The sequence below is a fragment of the Sinocyclocheilus grahami genome, unplaced genomic scaffold (assembly GCF_001515645.1).
Source record: "Sinocyclocheilus grahami isolate Dianchi unplaced genomic scaffold, SAMN03320097.WGS_v1.1 scaffold430.1, whole genome shotgun sequence".
Taxonomy (NCBI): Eukaryota; Metazoa; Chordata; class Actinopteri; order Cypriniformes; family Cyprinidae; genus Sinocyclocheilus; species Sinocyclocheilus grahami.
Window position 1 is genome coordinate 646,905 of NW_015505609.1, and position 19,523 is coordinate 666,427.

At 36.3% G+C, this 19,523-nt stretch overlaps 2 protein-coding genes across 2 annotated transcripts in view; both read left to right on the top strand.

The window, feature by feature from the left end:
* The first annotated feature begins 388 nt into the window (after positions 1 to 388).
* pif1 (PIF1 5'-to-3' DNA helicase homolog (S. cerevisiae)) lies at positions 389 to 9,642 on the top strand. Its single transcript, XM_016233443.1, has 13 exons — positions 389 to 487; positions 728 to 1,293; positions 1,837 to 1,966; positions 2,067 to 2,192; positions 2,601 to 2,754; positions 3,180 to 3,294; positions 4,922 to 5,028; positions 5,287 to 5,426; positions 6,104 to 6,210; positions 6,298 to 6,385; positions 7,374 to 7,519; positions 9,017 to 9,208; positions 9,453 to 9,642. The coding sequence occupies exons 2-13, from the start codon at positions 733 to 735 to the stop codon at positions 9,504 to 9,506; spliced, it is 1,920 nt and encodes a 639-aa protein (XP_016088929.1). The 5' UTR covers positions 389 to 487; positions 728 to 732; the 3' UTR covers positions 9,507 to 9,642.
* Positions 9,643 to 14,860: 5,218 nt separating this feature from the next.
* Positions 14,861 to 19,523, top strand: part of LOC107551708 (5-methylcytosine rRNA methyltransferase NSUN4-like) — an 8,262-nt gene continuing 3,599 nt past the window's right edge. The window contains exons 1-4 of the mRNA XM_016233424.1: positions 14,861 to 14,973; positions 15,052 to 15,428; positions 15,509 to 15,663; positions 15,752 to 15,912. Of these exons, the coding sequence (XP_016088910.1) occupies positions 14,881 to 14,973; positions 15,052 to 15,428; positions 15,509 to 15,663; positions 15,752 to 15,912 (786 nt within the window). The 5' untranslated portion in view covers positions 14,861 to 14,880. The remainder of the gene's footprint in view (positions 14,974 to 15,051; positions 15,429 to 15,508; positions 15,664 to 15,751; positions 15,913 to 19,523) is intronic.

Genomic DNA, 19,523 nt, shown 5'->3' on the forward strand with positions numbered 1-19,523 from the left:
AATAATTACTCAGAAATTGCTAGTAAATTTAACAATTGATTACAAAGAAATGACAAGCAACACAACGAAACACTGACATTAGTATTATTTATTTATTGTTTGTGAAATATACTCCAATAATTTTAGTTTTATTTACTATTTTGAAAAGTCATTTGTTTAATTAAAGTATTTGTTGATGTTGGCAGAAAGAAAGAAAGAAAGAAAGAAAGAAAGACGCACCAGTCCCTGTGAAGCCCAGGAAGGAAGAGACGTAATGAAAACCAGCGTCGTTTCATTGGTGGAGCACACGCGCTCGTAGGCGGGTCCGCCGCTTAAGCACAATCGGTGATTGGATATCTGTTTAAATGCCTTTGGTCTGATTGGTCTGCAGTTTGTCACTATTGACCAATCCTTGTCAAGTGGAACTATTTGAAAATCGAGGGGTGCGCATCATAATGAATGAACAGCTGGTGTGTGTGACTCGCTGTTTAAACAGTGCGTGAAAAAGGTGAGTTAGGCTTCTGCGTTAAATAAACATGTAAATTTGATACCTTTACATTTTAAATTTCAGTTGAAATTCATGTCAGTCGTCTGTGAATATATGTATATTATTTTTGTAATCATTTTTAAATTTCGCTAAACTGTAAACTAAGCCCTCTATAAACCTAGACTCGGTATTAAATGACTAATCAAGTCACAAGTTAAATCAACCAAATGCTTTAAGCTGTGTTCTCTATGTTCTCTTCAGGTGAAATGTTGGGACACATTGAGCCGGCTGAGCTTCAGTGCACAGTGGCAGTGGAGCGCTTGAATCCTGCAGGTCAAGCCATCAAACGGCAGCTCATCCGCAAAGCCACCGTCACATTAGGACGGAATGAGTTTCAAGAGATTGTCTTGCGCGTCCACGATGGCAAAGCTCCTCAAAACTTCATGCTGCGTGATTTCCAGCTCTTTACGCGTTTTGCAAAGGATGGTAAATGTACTGTTAAATTCATCCCGGAAAACACGCAGGTTTTGGTGTCTGATTGTCCACCGGATCGTTTGAAGATGTTTCTGAAGACGCTCAGCATCAAACATCAGGCATCCCAAGGCATCAATCCTGTGAGTGATCGGGATAAACTACGAGCTGGCCTTCCTAGAGCCTTTGAGACCCTAAGTCCTCTCCAGCTGAAAGATGTGCAGAAAGCAAACGAGTTGAGAAGTAAAGTGAATGCATCAGTCCAACCCAAAGATCCTTCAGAGAGATCTGTCAATAAGGTCTTGGGTGAAAGGAAGCAAGTAAAAAGACCCAGACCTGATTGTGACACTAGTCCGGTATGTTCATCCACTTGTACATGACACATTTCATGAGTTTGTTACATTTTTGTTTTGACAAATTAGAAGCACAATTAAATTATTATTTATCTAACTAAATTTAGTAGGGTAATTTCTTTTAAAATAACTTGGACAGACATAATATGCATTTACTGGACTATGATTTCAGTCTATGGAAAAAGATATTGATTAAATTTCGTTAATTTAGAAACCAATTAATTTTAGTAATCAAAATCATATTTCAATCATGTCTCTCTTTTTTTTTAGTTTAATTCTGAAACTTCAACTTTTTCATTAAGATTATCACCTCCTTTCACCTATTTGTTTAAAAGAGAGGGGAAACGAGCTTTACAATGCCAGTGTGATGGTGCAATGCTCTTCTGTCATACATTTAGCATAATTATGAACTAAGTTCATAAATCAAGGGATTGCAGATGAAAATTAACCATTGGCTAGCTATGGTACATTGCATTAATTGGAAACATTTATGTTTAATATTGTACTTGGTCCCTTCCAAATAAATAAATTGTTTGTCTGTTTTAGGTTAAAGTGCTTCACCCCAATAAGAAGCCTGTATTGGTTCTGCCTGTAGCACAAAAGCTCAGCAAAGAACAAACTGCAGTTCTCAATGCAGTCTTGAGTGGCAAAAATGTGTTTTTCACAGGCAGTGCAGGTACTTTTTTCATTTATTCATAGCCACATATGATTGCTTTATACTGAGGTCTTTTATTTCATGGCATTTTAAACACCACTGTTCATGGCTTTATTTTTAGGTACAGGAAAGTCCTTCTTGCTCAAAAGGATTATAGGCTCTCTGCCTCCAAAAAGCACGTATGCAACCGCGAGCACTGGTGTTGCAGCTTGTCACATAGGTGGGACCACACTGCACAGTTTTGCAGGTTAGAAAACATTTACAAGTCTGACTATCAATTACAGTGCAGTGCTTTTTCGAGTTCTCTTAATGCATTTCCTTGATCATTCATTCATACAGACTGGAATGGGTCAGTAACGTTCACAAAATTTCACTTATGTCTCTAAAAGAAAAATGCAACCGCCAACAAATGCAAACAAGTTACACGTGTTTATTAGGAAAGCTCTTCCTATATAATTATTAATGGCAAATGTTTTATGAAATAGGTAGTATCCTTTCACCTCAAGCCAGACAGTGATCATAGGTGACCTTGGTTTTATTTCACTACACACTACAGAGAATTTCCTGAATTGTCATATGATCAACACATTTCTCATATCTATAAAAAGAGTTGTGCTGTTGTGTATATGAGTTATTTTTGTTTTCTCGTTATCAGGTGTTGGTTCCGGCTCTGCTCCTCTTGAACAATGTATTGAGCTTGCTCAGCGTCCTGGGGTGCTGCAGCACTGGACATCTTGCAAACACCTCGTTATTGATGAGATTTCAATGGTGGACGCAGAGTTCTTTGACAAACTGGAAGCCGTAGCCAGGTGAACCACACTCAAAACTGTTCATGATACCGGTTTATTCCAGTGCACTTAATTTTCCACATTGCTGAAATTAAATGTAACATTGATTAATGTGGTAATTAAGTGTGTGTGTATATATATATATATATATATATGGTTTAGTAATTTAATTTCATTCACATGATTAGTTGCATCTGATTTTGTCACTCTGGATTTTCTCCAAATGAAAACCAGATGGCAAATGAATATTTGAATGTGATTTGGATCAGACCTTGAATAGCAATTGAATTCAAACCAATCCATCATCAATTCTCAAATTCGGGTCTAGTACTGTACATGTTTGTAAATGCTCACCTGTTCTGAAGGAGAGTAACAATACAAAGTCTTTCAATATTAGCCCAGAGTTGCATTATTAGACAAGTGTCATCTGTCTATTATGTTTCTAGATCCATCAGAAGATCCACTGAGCCGTTTGGAGGAATTCAACTGATAGTGTGTGGAGACTTTCTTCAACTTCCACCTGTATCAAAAGGAAAGGACAAGGCAAACTTTTGTTTTCGGGTACTACTCATTTAAGGCCCATTCACACCAAGAATGATAACTATATTAGTTCCCACACCACCAAATGACAGTGTTCTGTTTATTATAAGCATGTGCTGCAGTTATGCTATAGCTGCCACTTCAAATGCTTTGGCTTTCAGTGTTTTTATTGTTCATCAGCTTTTGGTTATGATTTCGATGATATTGTTCCTCTGTGTCATTGCTATACTTAACTTTTTTTCTTATATAATTTGTTATCGACCTCATTGTGAATGAACATTTAGGCATCATTAATGCTTGTCCAGTTCAGTCTTGATATTACTTTGTTTTAAAGGGTCATGAAACCCCAGACTACTTTTTCTGAGATTTTAGCAGAGGTGTTTGTTGCACATCATAGAAGACAATATTAGCATCCGATCATTTTAACTGTTGGCGAAAACTGGTTAATTTTAAGCTTTTTTGCGCTATTTTCATCTTCCGGCTTAAAATCGACATTGTGTTGACGTGTCAATGGACTAATAGTACATTGATGACACATCGGTGTCTATTAAATGATTCACGAGACTGTTCTTATCCTATGAGAAAACGCTTCGCTTAATTATTCGCAACAGCATGTGATTTGTGATTGATTTGCTATGACAGATGTTTTAAGAGTCTGTGATATGACATCACGCACAATAACTGAGAGAAACGTTCATGGATCGAAGAAGAGTGTTTGTTTTTGCTTTGTAATAAGAGTTAGGCACAAACGCGATTCATTCACTTGGTGAGCATAACCGTTTTTACAGCTCTGTGGCCCAACCCGTCAAAAGGCCACAGAATAAGCCTTAAAAGTTCTCAGAGGTGCAACAGCGCGTTCATATGTTTTCGATGCAGAGTGCAAATGGCTGCATTTATTTAACTCGATGGGAGCGAAATGAATCCGTCAGAAGGCTAAGCTATGTGTGTAATGTCTGTCTCCCTTCTTCCCCCCTCCTCCCACGCCCACTTTTTTTAGCATTTTTTTTTTAACTGTTGAGAACTAACCAGTGCTGAAACGGGGAGTTTCATGACCCTTTAAAGGGAAAGTTCAATAAAAAAAGTAACTTACTCACCCTCATGTTCCAAACCCATAAGACTTTCCTTCATCTTTAAAATGCAAATGAATAACTTTTTAATAAATCCTGAAAGATTTGTCTCTACCTTGCAAATCCTTTCCACCAAAACTGACACTAAGTTAATAAAGAAATCATAAAAGTAATCCATATGAATCGAGTGTTTTAAACTAAATCGTCTGAAGAAAATTGATCACTTTGATAAACCGATTTAATTTAGGCTTATATTCACATAAACATTACATACATGGAGATTCATATGGATTTCTTTTAGCATGTCTTTATGAACTCTGAAGCATCAGAGTTAGTGCCATGGACTGTAAATTGTGAGACATAAATCTCTCGGGCTTTGAGGTTTAATTAAAAAATTAGTTGTTTTGAAGATGACGATGTTTAATGGGTTTGGAATCAGAGTAAATCATGACAATTTTCATTTTCAAATTTGTAACATAAAATTTGACAAAATAGAAAGAAATTTATTTGTGTATAACTACATTTGAGTATCTACTGACTGTTTCTAAGAATAAGATAAGAAAAGTCAATTTTGCCTGCAGTCGAGAAGTTGGCGGAAGTGTATCCATATGAACATGGAGCTGACGGAGGTGCGCAGACAAACAGACAAAGCCTTCATCTCTCTCCTCCAGGCTGTGAGAGTGGGCAGGTACTGAGTTCTCACCGCATCCACAGTTCAGTGCAGTGAGTCACTGGCTCTGCGTGTTATTGGGATACAGTCCCTGTAGTTCAGGGTTAGTTTTTTTCCCCCTACAACCTAAGGTGGTTCTTGTAGGAGTAATTTGAATGTTTATAGGTCTTGTAGTTGGGAACTTTCAAGCGTCATCTTGTAATCAATGAAGATGTCAATTGATTGAGCTGATCATCTTGATTAATCTCATTGTGAAAGTGACTCTCCATTCTGTAGAGTCACAGAGGAAGTTACTGCACAACTACTGAGAAGTGCCAATCACAGCATCGAGAGGGATGGTATCCTAGCAACCAGGCTGTGCACACACAAGGATGATGTGGAGCTCACTAATGAGAATAAACTCAAACAGTTGCCAGGTTAGTCATACAGACATATCATTTCAAACTGGAGATGTGAGATGTGATTTTTGGTTTGCTGGTTGCATCAGGTGGTAGTTGTTCTGGTACCGCTGTCAGTGCTGTGAAGTGAATGGTACTGAGAGATCCCGGAAACGGAAATAATTATTAGAAATCTCCCATCTGATTCATAAGTCACAGCAAAGCACTAGAAACCACCTATGACTATATAGGAGTACATTTATTTCGTTTTTTAAAAATGTGTATCCACGCCCTTCCCCCTACTTTCCTTCATTGGATTAAAGAGATCATGGAATATCTTAAACTGGACAAAAATAAGATACTCTCTTTAAGGGTCTACCCAGAAATTCTGTGCAATCTGGCGACCTTTCTTGTCATTTGTTGAGAAATTCAAGTAGGGAATACAATCCCCAAATTTATAATTGATTTTATTTTTAATTTTTTTGGTCTTTGTACAATGTAATTGATACTTCATGTCTGAAGGGTAAAGGGCTGGGTTGTGGTATGCTGCTGTTTTGATTATATACTGTACTGTTTCAGTTCTCTTGTTTTTCTTGCATATTATAAAATCTTAAACTGACCTTGTTCAAAAAAAATAATAATTATGTAAGTTACCGACAGTTACAGATGTAAATTACATGTCACATTTCTAAGTCTCTCAAGTGTTTCCTTTGCAGGGGTCATGCGAGTGTTTGAGGCTGTGGATAGTGACCCTATGCTGTTTCGGACCATTGATGCACAGAGTCCAGTGAGTCGGCTGTTACAGCTGAAAGTGGGAGCTCAGGTTAGGCGTTCCCTCACACCCCCACTGGGAAACACTAGCTCTTGATTTGTAATGTAAAATGTTGCAAGAACCTTTTTATTTCTTTAGGTCATGCTCACTAAAAACCTGGATGTCCAGAGGGGTCTAGTGAATGGAGCCAGAGGAGTAGTGGTTGACTTTCAGCCAGGCAATCAAGGTACGACTGACTGTAAAACAGTGATGGGAGCTTTCCCTTATACACCATATTTACTTTCTCTGTCACTTTCTTTCACGTTGTCTTCATGAAAATCGGTAAATAAATGGGTAAATCTCAAATAAGAATGTCCAGGTTGTATTTCAACAAAAAAAAATCTGAAGGAAAAAATAAGCTATTGTGTGTAAAGTAACTGGAAGCCTATCTTTAGGACCTTTTAGATTAATTGTATTGTTACGTCAGCTGTTGGAATGTAATTGGCAAATTGATCTAATTTAATGATTTACTCTGATTTTAGTAAAACACTGGCAGTAGTACAAATATAGTACTAGCTTTTTTATTTTTTACACATCAGTTTAAAGCTGATTTGTTTTTCTTCTATTTGGAGTAATTTTTTTTTATTTTATTTTATTTGGACATGAAATAAGACCTGGATGTTACAAAAGATTTCTATTTCAAATAAATGTTGTTCTTTCAATCCTTAAATGTATGATTCTTTCCACAAAGAAGATATTATGCAGCAAAACTGTTTTCAACATTGATGATAAATGTTACTTGAGCAGCAAATCAGCATATTAGAATGATTTCTGAAGCATCACGTGACACTGAAGACAATCAATTTTGCCATCACAGGAATAAATCCGTTTCAAAGGAAATATTAAAATGGGGGGAGGGAAATTGTTTTAGTATTTCACAATATTACTGTTTTACTGTATTTTTGATCAAATAAATGCAGCCTTTGTGAGCACGAGACATTTTACAGACTCAATTTACATTATTTTAAACAATTATTTATATTGCAGTAATGAGAATATGGGGTTTTCAATCCAGTTTTTTGACGTTCTTCACTGACTTCATGAGATTTACCCAAATATCACTCATTAATTTTTGTACCTGGCTGGTTATAGAACATCAACATATTTCAGAGGATATAGACATTCTGTGAGATGTTGTGACGTACCATCGTTCGTGACCACCCCTCCCCTTGCAGGACTCCCTCGGGTGCGATTCCTTTGCGGGGCTGTTGAGGTAATAAAGAGAGAGCGTTGGATGTTTAAAGCATCAGGGGGGCTGTACATGAGCCGACAGCAGCTGCCACTCAAACTGGCCTGGGCCATTTCAATCCACAAGAGTCAGGTGAGCTCTGCTCTCATGTCCCACCATGAGTCATTTTGCATATGTAGTAAGCTACTGAGTCAAACCTGCATCAGCTGAATGCATAGAATGAAATCTAATTTTACGAAATTGTGCTGTTGATCTCATTGTTTTGAGCCCTAGAGGAAATTATCATGTGATTTAATTGAAAATGCTATTAAAATTAAATGACTTTGCTTAGGAAGAGTGTTTTTATTTATCTGTGAACAGATGCTCGGGGCTATTGTTTTGGTTTGTGTTTTGACTCATTAACTAGTCCCCATGTTTACCCATCTTTTCTGACTGTGCATTCTGCACTGATGAACTGTCAAAATTATCGCTGTTTAACTCATCAGCTGTCTGGCAAATGTTTGAAAACATTGCGTGTGTCTATGTCCCAATGCTCATTAGAGGAACTGAGGAAAATCTATTAAATCAATTCCTCAGTATAACCATGTGGGTCTAAATCTCTCCATTGTAATATCCCGCAATTACTTGATTTGGTTTTATCCCAACAATTAAACCAAGAATTAAAGTTTTATTAAAGGGATAGTTCACCCCAAAATGAAAATTGCCATTGTTAACCTAACTTTTTTTCCCCCTCTCTCTGTGGAAAGGAATAACCAAACCATTTCGGTTCCCATTGACATTTTCAATAATTGTATGCATAAAAAATGCAATAGAAAGTCAAAGGGAATTGAAACGGTTTGGTTACTAACATTATTCTCAATATATTCTTTAATAAAAACTGTAAAAAAGAGGGGGGAAATTTAGTAATTTGTTCAAAAAGAGAATTTTACTTTAACTTGGAAACTAAAATACTTTGGCAAAAGGTTAGTCACTATTGGCGTTTCATAATATAAAATATGTCTCTTATAACAACTGTGGTGTTCTATTGTTGGTAAATTAATGGTTTATATCTTGGAGCTACAATTTTAGTTTAGTTCAGTCAGGACCACTGTCGTTAAAGCCACGCATGGATAAGAGCAGGGAGCACAGCGATATAAACAAAAACATAAGCTCAACATCAGCTTTTTTTTTTATATATATTGAAATGAATGGGTCAATTTTATCCAATCTTATAGCTAGATCACTAATCCCCTACTGATAAACATACACCCTTTAGCAAAGGGGTGTACAGTCCTGCTCCTGGAGGGCCATTGTCGTGCAGAGTTTAGCTCCAACCCCAGTTAAACACCTGAATCAGCTAATCGAGGTCTTACAAGGCGTACGAGAAACTTCCAGGCAGGTGTGTTGAGGCAAGTTAGCACTAAACTCTGCAAGACAGTTTGGACACCCCTGCTTTAGCAGCTTTGTAGCCGAAATTAACAATTTGCTAGCTTGAGCAACCTGCCTATTTGCTTTGTGTCTTGGTTAGCTTTGACGGTGAGCTAAAGCCTGGTTCCAATACCATAAATAATGTGGTATAAATATCTATGAAAGGCAAGTGATTATTGAATGAAATTCATGGCTAGTATCTTGATTGTTTGGTGTGTTTAGGGCATGACTCTGGATTGTGTGGAGATCTCTTTGGCACGTGTGTTTGAGAGCGGCCAGGCCTATGTTGCTCTGTCACGGGCCCGAAGTCTGGAAGGCCTGCGTGTGATGGACTTTGATCCGCGAGTAGTGCAGGCCAATAAGGACGTGCTGCTCTTCTATAAGAGACTGAGGAAAGAGAGGCTCCTCATGCAGGTCAGTCCACCCTGGACAATCACTCTGTTCCTCAGATGAATACCCATTTCTGTGTCAGACTGGCACAATTTAAAAGATGAATCTAAATGATTTTAGATTGGCTAATAAAAGTCCCCTAGGAAGCTCAAATTACTGGTTGATTTTACAGTATTCCGAAATCAAATTGCCCAATTTCAACAAGGCTTACGTTGATTTAGGAAGTTTATTATAGGTCTCTTTGTAAAAAAAAATTTTTCTTCCCCAGTCCTCAATGAATGACTTTGTTGGACAGAGCAATAAGGAGAATTCCCGTTGGTGAGGTGGTGATGTGAAGCTCTCATTTTCATATGCACTGTGTATGAATGCATCAGGAACATGAAGTCATTTTTAGTTCATTTAGTGTTTCTTATTGGGTAAATTATAATACCCTGCTTTTCAACTGAGTGATTATTTATTTTTATAAATATGCCTAAACCATGTTTTATGTAACCATTCATTTCTTTTAATAAAGTTTCTATGTTTTTATATATGAATTGGCTTGATTCTGAAAATATCAGGTTTACATGCTTTTTATCTGAGCAAAGTTTTATCAGTGCCTTTTGCTTGTGGCAGTTGTTTTCTAATTGTAAGTGAAATGTGTTATTTATAATTTGGTTTTAGTTTAATATTCCGGCTTATTGAGTTTAGATGAAGTGGTACACAATGTCCTGTAATTGCATGCATTGCAGTGAAAAGAGTGCAAATATTTCCCCCTTCAACAGCTTCAGTGAGATGCTTTTTTTCTTTCTTCCATAATCATTATTTTAGGAAAAATATACAATTAATAATCCAGTTATCCATACAAGCATATCTGCCAAATATTGGTTCAATCAAATGAAGAACACACTTTCATGGCACGTTCTTACTAACTCGCAACACTGTTGTAGCAAAATCCAAACAAGGATTGTCTCTATCAAAAGGCCAAAGCTACATTACTTTCTCACAGTGACTGAACATTTTAAATTAAAGCAAGAGGAAACTAGCAACTAAAAATGCAATGTCTACTGCCACCCTGTGGGACTGTGCAATTGCAATTAGATCTACGCCATTTAAAAAAAGAAAAAGTATTCTCACATTCAATTGCTATATTGTAAGCAGATTCTTAACGGTAAATATTTGTATGATGCTTGTGCTGTACACTACAGCAGCTGTAGATACTGTAGGGTCCTGTTTAATCTATATGACATTCACCTCTCTTTCAGCATTTATTTAGTTCCTTAAAAATGAAACCAAAAAGCAGATTTATGACCTGAATAATTTGTTTATACATTTTAGGTAATATTGTATTAACATACCAACATGCCACCATAATCTCGTCTTCCTCCTCATCAGCACCATCTTCTCCTGCATCTTCCTCTGCCATTGTCTGTTCCTTTACAAATAAGAGACAAGCCGCACAAATTTAGTACCATGATACTACATAACCAAGTTATTATGAATTCACAGTTTTGGGGACCAAAAAGGTATTGGTAAATCTTAATGTTTTATATAACCATTTTAATGTCTTTGCAATGTAAACATCAAGTACTTAAATACAATGATGATATAAATATTTTGTTAAAGGCCAAATGACACACTACTGAGGCTACAATATTTAACAGGAGCTTCTGAATGTAACAATTTAATTATCAAATTCTCTAAGTTGCATAACTTCTCAAATGCATTTTAAACTAAAGTAAAAACTCTTGAAATTAGTAGTCATACCTCGTCCTTCGCCTCGTCAGGCTCTCCATATATGATAATTTCCCTTTCAAAAACCATACTTGCATGCTAGTAAATTCACACTAAGACAATAAAGGTGAAAAATCTGGATGAACAAGTATGTGCTGGAGATATACACAGACGCGAATTTACGAATTCTACTATGTTGAAGGTTTGACTTATGAATATTAAATAAGAACGTTATTGGAAGTCTGCAATTAACGTCAAAGAATGAACTTGTTAAAATCCTAGACGTAGACTGTGGTTAATATCCATGAGTTAAGCCTTCGCAATAGTAGGAGCTCACCGAAAATTTCTGGAACGTTCTTATGTTATAAGCGCTTTACAAAAACCCATATTATATCGTTGGTAATAATTTATTTAAATTATATATATATATATTCACAATAAATCACGTGTATGCGCGAATATAATAAGATAATAATTGAAACCAGTATAATTAATAATCCAGTTATCCATACAAGCATATCTGCCAAATATTGGTTCAATCAAATGAAGAACACACTTTCATGGCACGTTCTTACTAACTCGCAACACTGTTGTAGCAAAATCCAAACAAGGATTGTCTCTATCAAAAGGCCAAAGCTACATTACTTTCTCACAGTGACTGAACATTTTAAATTAAAGCAAGAGGAAACTAGCAACTAAAAATGCAATGTCTACTGCCACCCTGTGGGACTGTGCAATTGCAATTAGATCTACGCCATTTAAAAAAAGAAAGTATTCTCACATTCAATTGCTATATTGTAAGCAGATTCTTAACGGTAAATATTTGTATGATGCTTGTGCTGTACACTACAGCAGCTGTAGATACTGTAGGGTCCTGTTTAATCTATATGACATTCACCTCTCTTTCAGCATTTATTTAGTTCCTTAAAAATGAAACCAAAAAGCAGATTTATGACCTGAATAATTTGTTTATACATTTTAGGTAATATTGTATTAACATACCAACATGCCACCATAATCTCGTCTTCCTCCTCATCAGCACCATCTTCTCCTGCATCTTCCTCTGCCATTGTCTGTTCCTTTACAAATAAGAGACAAGCCGCACAAATTTAGTACCATGATACTACATAACCAAGTTATTATGAATTCACAGTTTTGGGGACCAAAAAGGTATTGGTAAATCTTAATGTTTTATATAACCATTTTAATGTCTTTGCAATGTAAACATCAAGTACTTAAATACAATGATGATATAAATATTTTGTTAAAGGCCAAATGACACACTACTGAGGCTACAATATTTAACAGGAGCTTCTGAATGTAACAATTTAATTATCAAATTCTCTAAGTTGCATAACTTCTCAAATGCATTTTAAACTAAAGTAAAAACTCTTGAAATTAGTAGTCATACCTCGTCCTTCGCCTCGTCAGGCTCTCCATATATGATAATTTCCCTTTCAAAAACCATACTTGCATGCTAGTAAATTCACACTAAGACAATAAAGGTGAAAAATCTGGATGAACAAGTATGTGCTGGAGATATACACAGACGCGAATTTACGAATTCTACTATGTTGAAGGTTTGACTTATGAATATTAAATAAGAACGTTATTGGAAGTCTGCAATTAACGTCAAAGAATGAACTTGTTAAAATCCTAGACGTAGACTGTGGTTAATATCCATGAGTTAAGCCTTCGCAATAGTAGGAGCTCACCGAAAATTTCTGGAACGTTCTTATGTTATAAGCGCTTTACAAAAACCCATATTATATCGTTGGTAATAATTTATTTAAATTATATATATATATATTCACAATAAATCACGTGTATGCGCGAATATAATAAGATAATAATTGAAACCAGTATGTGACTTCAAGGATGAAATTAGGCCACTTATTGGGGAAATTGCTTGGCTAGAGGATTTATTTGATGATGTTTTGGTTTTTAATGAAGTAACTTTATTATTATAGTGGATAAATATAAAACACGGTAGTGGAACCAATGAGTTCAACATCAACGGATGCTTTTTGATGTAACACAATCATGGCAGCGTACGTATGCACGAGATATTGTATAAACAAATTTAAAGACCCGATTAGATTTATTCCGCGACGGTATCGAGTTAAAACAAAATGGGTAAGTTACATTCATTTTCATAATAAAAGCAAAGTGTCAGTAATGGATAACATAAGATGTTCCTCTGTATTCCATTAGGCAGCAACAAGGCCCAAGTTTCCAGCCACTGAACTTGCTCTGCACAACTTTGACACAAGCTACAGTATACAATTAAGGGACCTTTGGCCCTCTATTCGCGTTGCAATGCTGTGTGAACAAAAGTATGGAGCACTGATAAACAGCTTCTCTTCAGCACCCAATGTAATAATAGATTTAGAAGCTCGAGGATGTAAAGACTTCATCAGTAGGCCTATTGACTGTTCCAGAAATGAAGTCCATCCATCTTCACAGGACTCCACAACCTCACACAGAGATTCAACCGAGCTGGATGGCACGTTCTTACTAACTCGCAACACTGTTGTAGCAAAATCCAAACAAGGATTGTCTCTATCAAAAGGCCAAAGCTACATTACTTTCTCACAGTGACTGAACATTTTAAATTAAAGCAAGAGGAAACTAGCAACTAAAAATGCAATGTCTACTGCCACCCTGTGGGACTGTGCAATTGCAATTAGATCTACGCCATTTAAAAAAAGAAAGTATTCTCACATTCAATTGCTATATTGTAAGCAGATTCTTAACGGTAAATATTTGTATGATGCTTGTGCTGTACACTACAGCAGCTGTAGATACTGTAGGGTCCTGTTTAATCTATATGACATTCACCTCTCTTTCAGCATTTATTTAGTTCCTTAAAAATGAAACCAAAAAGCAGATTTATGACCTGAATAATTTGTTTATACATTTTAGGTAATATTGTATTAACATACCAACATGCCACCATAATCTCGTCTTCCTCCTCATCAGCACCATCTTCTCCTGCATCTTCCTCTGCCATTGTCTGTTCCTTTACAAATAAGAGACAAGCCGCACAAATTTAGTACCATGATACTACATAACCAAGTTATTATGAATTCACAGTTTTGGGGACCAAAAAGGTATTGGTAAATCTTAATGTTTTATATAACCATTTTAATGTCTTTGCAATGTAAACATCAAGTACTTAAATACAATGATGATATAAATATTTTGTTAAAGGCCAAATGACACACTACTGAGGCTACAATATTTAACAGGAGCTTCTGAATGTAACAATTTAATTATCAAATTCTCTAAGTTGCATAACTTCTCAAATGCATTTTAAACTAAAGTAAAAACTCTTGAAATTAGTAGTCATACCTCGTCCTTCGCCTCGTCAGGCTCTCCATATATGATAATTTCCCTTTCAAAAACCATACTTGCATGCTAGTAAATTCACACTAAGACAATAAAGGTGAAAAATCTGGATGAACAAGTATGTGCTGGAGATATACACAGACGCGAATTTACGAATTCTACTATGTTGAAGGTTTGACTTATGAATATTAAATAAGAACGTTATTGGAAGTCTGCAATTAACGTCAAAGAATGAACTTGTTAAAATCCTAGACGTAGACTGTGGTTAATATCCATGAGTTAAGCCTTCGCAATAGTAGGAGCTCACCGAAAATTTCTGGAACGTTCTTATGTTATAAGCGCTTTACAAAAACCCATATTATATCGTTGGTAATAATTTATTTAAATTATATATATATATATTCACAATAAATCACGTGTATGCGCGAATATAATAAGATAATAATTGAAACCAGTATGTGACTTCAAGGATGAAATTAGGCCACTTATTGGGGAAATTGCTTGGCTAGAGGATTTATTTGATGTTTTGGTTTTTAATGAAGTAACTTTATTATTATAGTGGATAAATATAAAACACGGTAGTGGAACCAATGAGTTCAACATCAACGGATGCTTTTTGATGTAACACAAACATGGCAGCGTACGTATGCACGAGATATTGTATAAACAAATTTAAAGACTCGATTAGATTTATTCCGCGACGGTATCGAGTTAAAACAAAATGGGTAAGTTACATTCATTTTCATAATAAAAGCAAAGTGTCAGTAATGGATAACATAAGATGTTCCTCTGTATTCCATTAGGCAGCAACAAGGCCCAAGTTTCCAGCCACTGAACTTGCTCTGCACAACTTTGACACAAGCTACAGTATACAATTAAGGGACCTTTGGCCCTCTATTCGCGTTGCAATGCTGTGTGAACAAAAGCATGGAGCACTGATAAACAGCTTCTCTTCAGCACCCAATGTAATAATAGATTTAGAAGCTCGAGGATGTAAAGACTTCATCAGTAGGCCTATTGACTGTTCCAGAAATGAAGTCCATCCATCTTCACAGGACTCCACAACCTCACACAGAGATTCAACCGTGCTGGAACCTGCTGCTTTTCAACCCAGTATAAGTCCCGATATAAAATGTCTTATTTTCCCCCAAGGAGACATATCTAGATTTAAACCAGCTAGGTGAGGGTTACTAAAAATTCTAATTTCCTTTGTCTTGTTCTAAGTTGATTATGTTTGATATATCTGTCCTGTTAACTTAGACCTGACAGCAGTGGCATATTGGGATATTATCTTCTGGATGCTGCCTCAGTGCTGCCTGTACTAGCGCTGGACGTCCAGCCAGGACACACGGTACTGGATCTATGTGCAGCTCCAGGAGGGAAGACTCTTGCTCTCCTGCAGACACATTCAGTCAGTATGTGAACTGCCACATCGCCAACATTTCAAGCGTTTTAATAAAAGAGATGCAGATGATATATGCATGTTTTTTTTTTTCTTTTCAGATTATCTGTGGGCGAACGACCTGTCAGGTTCCCGCACTATGCGATTACGCAGGACTCTTCAGAGCTACCTGACTAAAGAGTTCCTGGATGAAAACAAAATCCACATCACTTCCACTGATGGTCGGCAGTTAGGCATGACAGAGGAGAAAAGCTTTGACAGAGTTAGTATTGGGCAAAATGTCTGGAAAAGAATGCCATGTTTTTTTTTAAAAAAAAAAAAAAAAAAAAAAGAAACATTAGAGTCAGCACTACGACAGTAGCTGTGTCCGAAACCGCTCCCTATCCCCTATTTAGTGCACTATATCGGGTATTGGACATTTTGTAGTGGCGTCCGGATTCTGAGTGAATGTCATTCCCTATATTCGTTCACTCTTTTATACGCACAGTGCACTCTGATTTCAAGTGTACATCTGATGTACACTTGCTGAAGCACTATTTCCCAAAATCCAATGTGGAGAGGACTGACAAGTTGGAAGAGAGATTGGGAGCAAGCGAGTTTGAACAAGAGATGCAGTTTACATCGTTTTAGCATTTTTTTCATGCTGGTTCTAGTTTTTACCTTCTTATTAACAATTTCTTATTAAGAAAATAAAGAGAGACAATATTACTATAGCTGAATTTTAAAAATGAAATCAAATTATATGGATCAGGTAAAATATAGTTTTATAGTATTTATTTATAATATTTATTTAAAAAAATTATTACTTAGGCATGAACTCAGTTTAATGTGGTTTTAATAAAGCGTATAGCATTGCATCGGCTGACTCTCAGCTGATCCACATATACCTATAGCAATATGACGCCTATCACGGCATTCCTATATAAGGTCTATTCAGTATTATTCAGCAGCTTTTATCACTTGCTCAGGAGCAAATTACCCTCCTCCATCCCCAACTCTTCCTTTTGGCACAGTCAGGACTTGGCTTTCTGAATTAGACTCCTTTTTATCTTAAATAATGTTGTTACACTTAAATATCATTAAGAACATTAATGATATCTGCTTTGTTCTGTTCTGTTTACCCTGTGGGGTTATTGCTGCTCTCCCTGCTCATTCATTACAGGCTGCATGGATGGGCAGGGAGTTTTTTGCCCAGAACAGAACCATTCTGCCAAATCCAAACTGAATGCTAAGTGTCAATCATTTTGACGATAGTGGTCCTGACAGAACTAATTTGCTGAGGTGGCATTGTTATTAACTTACAGCAATGTAAGGAAAACATGATAGTTTGGTGGATGATTAAAAAATGTCCATAAGTCACCAGTAGGTAGCATATTAATTCTAATGTAGTCAGAGATAAAAGTACATATGTGACCCTGCATCACAAAGCCAGTCATAAGGGTACATTTTTCGAAATTGAGATTTATAAATCATCTGAAAGCTGAATAAATAAGTTTTGCATTGATGTATGGTTTGTTAGAATAGTACCAATATTTGGCCGAGATACAACTATTTAAAAATCTGGAATCAGAGGGTGCAAAAAAATCGAAATATTGAGAAAATCACCTTTAAAGTTGTCCAAATGAAGTTCTTAGCAATGCATATTACTAATCAAAAAATAAGTTTTAATATATTTACGGTAGGAAACATACAAAATATCGTCATGGGACATCTTTACTTAATATCCTAATGATTTTTGGCATAAAAGAAAAATCTATCATTTTGACCCATACAATGTATTTTTGGCTATTGCTACAAATATACCCCAGCAACTTAAGACTGGTTTTGTGGACCAGGGGTCACATATGTGACGAAGATGTTTGTGTGACAGCTCCAGACAGGGGCGTCATGCACTCATTATTTTTGAGGGGGCACGAGTTGGGGGAGGTCGTCATGTGACACACAGCAGCCACAACAGCACCTGTTTTATTTATTTATTTTATTCGAAACATCCCCAAACGCATTAACTATATCATGAAATATCTTGATTCTCACCTTTATAGATTGTTGATCTATAGTGGGCGATGGTCAAACCCTAATAATGTAATCTATTAACTATGAATAAAAACTTGTCTGTTTACTTAATTAACAGATATGAATGTCATGCCATAACATTTTTAATACGACTGAGTTTATATTTAATGTGAATTTAACATTGAACGTTAATGTGAATATGGCTACTAATCATAACACTTGGCCTACAGAAAGAGAGCAAAAAACATTTAGATTATCAAAGAACATTTTCACTGACAGTGTAGTTTAAGCACTCTCAAAAACTCCCATTAAAACCACTGAAGCTGTTTACACTATGAAATTAATATCTTACAGATTCGTACACACATTTGCACTTCGTTGTTTCTGACAAGAGAATTCGCCAGAAAGAGGAATTCAGTCAGCGAGCGAGTGAAGAAAACATCGGCATTTTAGCGATGACTCATCTGAACACCTCTGATTGGTCATTGCAGTGATAAGCTCAACAGCATCGTGTGTGATTGGCTATAATGCGCAGGGCTGTAAAAACGCGTCTGTATCTGGCTCAGCGCCAGCCAGCGAACGCAGATTTGAATTAGCAGCTGATGATATGATGCACTGAGCGTTCTAATCACGCCGGTGTGATTGTACTAGATATAGAAAATATTATTTGGCTATTTCTAATTGTCTTTTGGAAGCTGCATTCAAAATCCACTTGGCTCAAAAGTCTGAGGGGGCACGTGCCCCCTCACTTTAAATGGGCATGACGCCTCTGCCTCCAGATCTCCGATGTGCATTATATGTCAGCATCCAAATTCGCTCACTTAATTTTGTTCCCTTCTTTCTTGATATAGTGCTCTCAATTGCATTACACTATATAGGGGTTAGTGAACGAGTGAGCGTTTTCAGTCACAGCAAGTATGTACACTACTTTTTTTTTTGTAAACAATGTTACAAAAGATTTCTATTTCAAATAAATGCTTTCTTTTGAAACTGTTTTCAACATTGATAATAATAAGAAATGTTTCTTGAGCACCAAATAAACATATATTAGAATGATTTCTGAAGTATCATGTGAGACCGAAGCAATAACTGCTGAAAATTCAGCTTTGTCATCACATGAATAAATTACATTTTAAAATGTTAAAATAGAACAGTTATTTTAAATTGTAAAACTATTTCACAATATTATGTTTTTACTGTGTTTTTGATCATATAAATGTGCCATTGTTGAGACTTCTTGCATAAACAATATAATGTTTTGCCGACCCCAAACTTTCGAATGGTTAGGTCAGGGGTCACCAAACTCAGTCCTGGAGGGCCAGTGTCCTGCAGAGTTTAGCTCCAGCCCTAATCAAACACACCTGAACCAGCTAGTTAAGGTCTTATTTGGTATACTTGAAACTTCCAGGCAGGTGTGTTGAGGCAAGTTGGAGCTAAACTCTGCAGGACACCGGTCCTCCAGGACCGAGTTTGGTGACCTGGGTTAGGTTATACTGCTGTATTTTACCAGAACCATGTATTTACATGGTCTTCTCATGATTGCTATACTGTCATATCCTTGTATGTAATGTGTGATGTCACTAACATTTCAAAAATATCTAACATCTGCTATTTGTATGGTTACAGCATGCATCTCTGCCAAGCATTTTACATTTACATTTAGTCATTTAGCAGACGCTTTTATCCAAAGCGACTTACAAATGAGGACAATTAAAGCAATCAAAACTAACAAAAGAGCAACAATATGTAAGTGCAAATGACAAGTCTCGGTTAGCCTAATGCAGTACAAGTAGCAAGGTTTTTTTTTTTTTAAGAGATGTGTGTGTGTGTGTGTGTGTATGTATATGTATATGTATATGT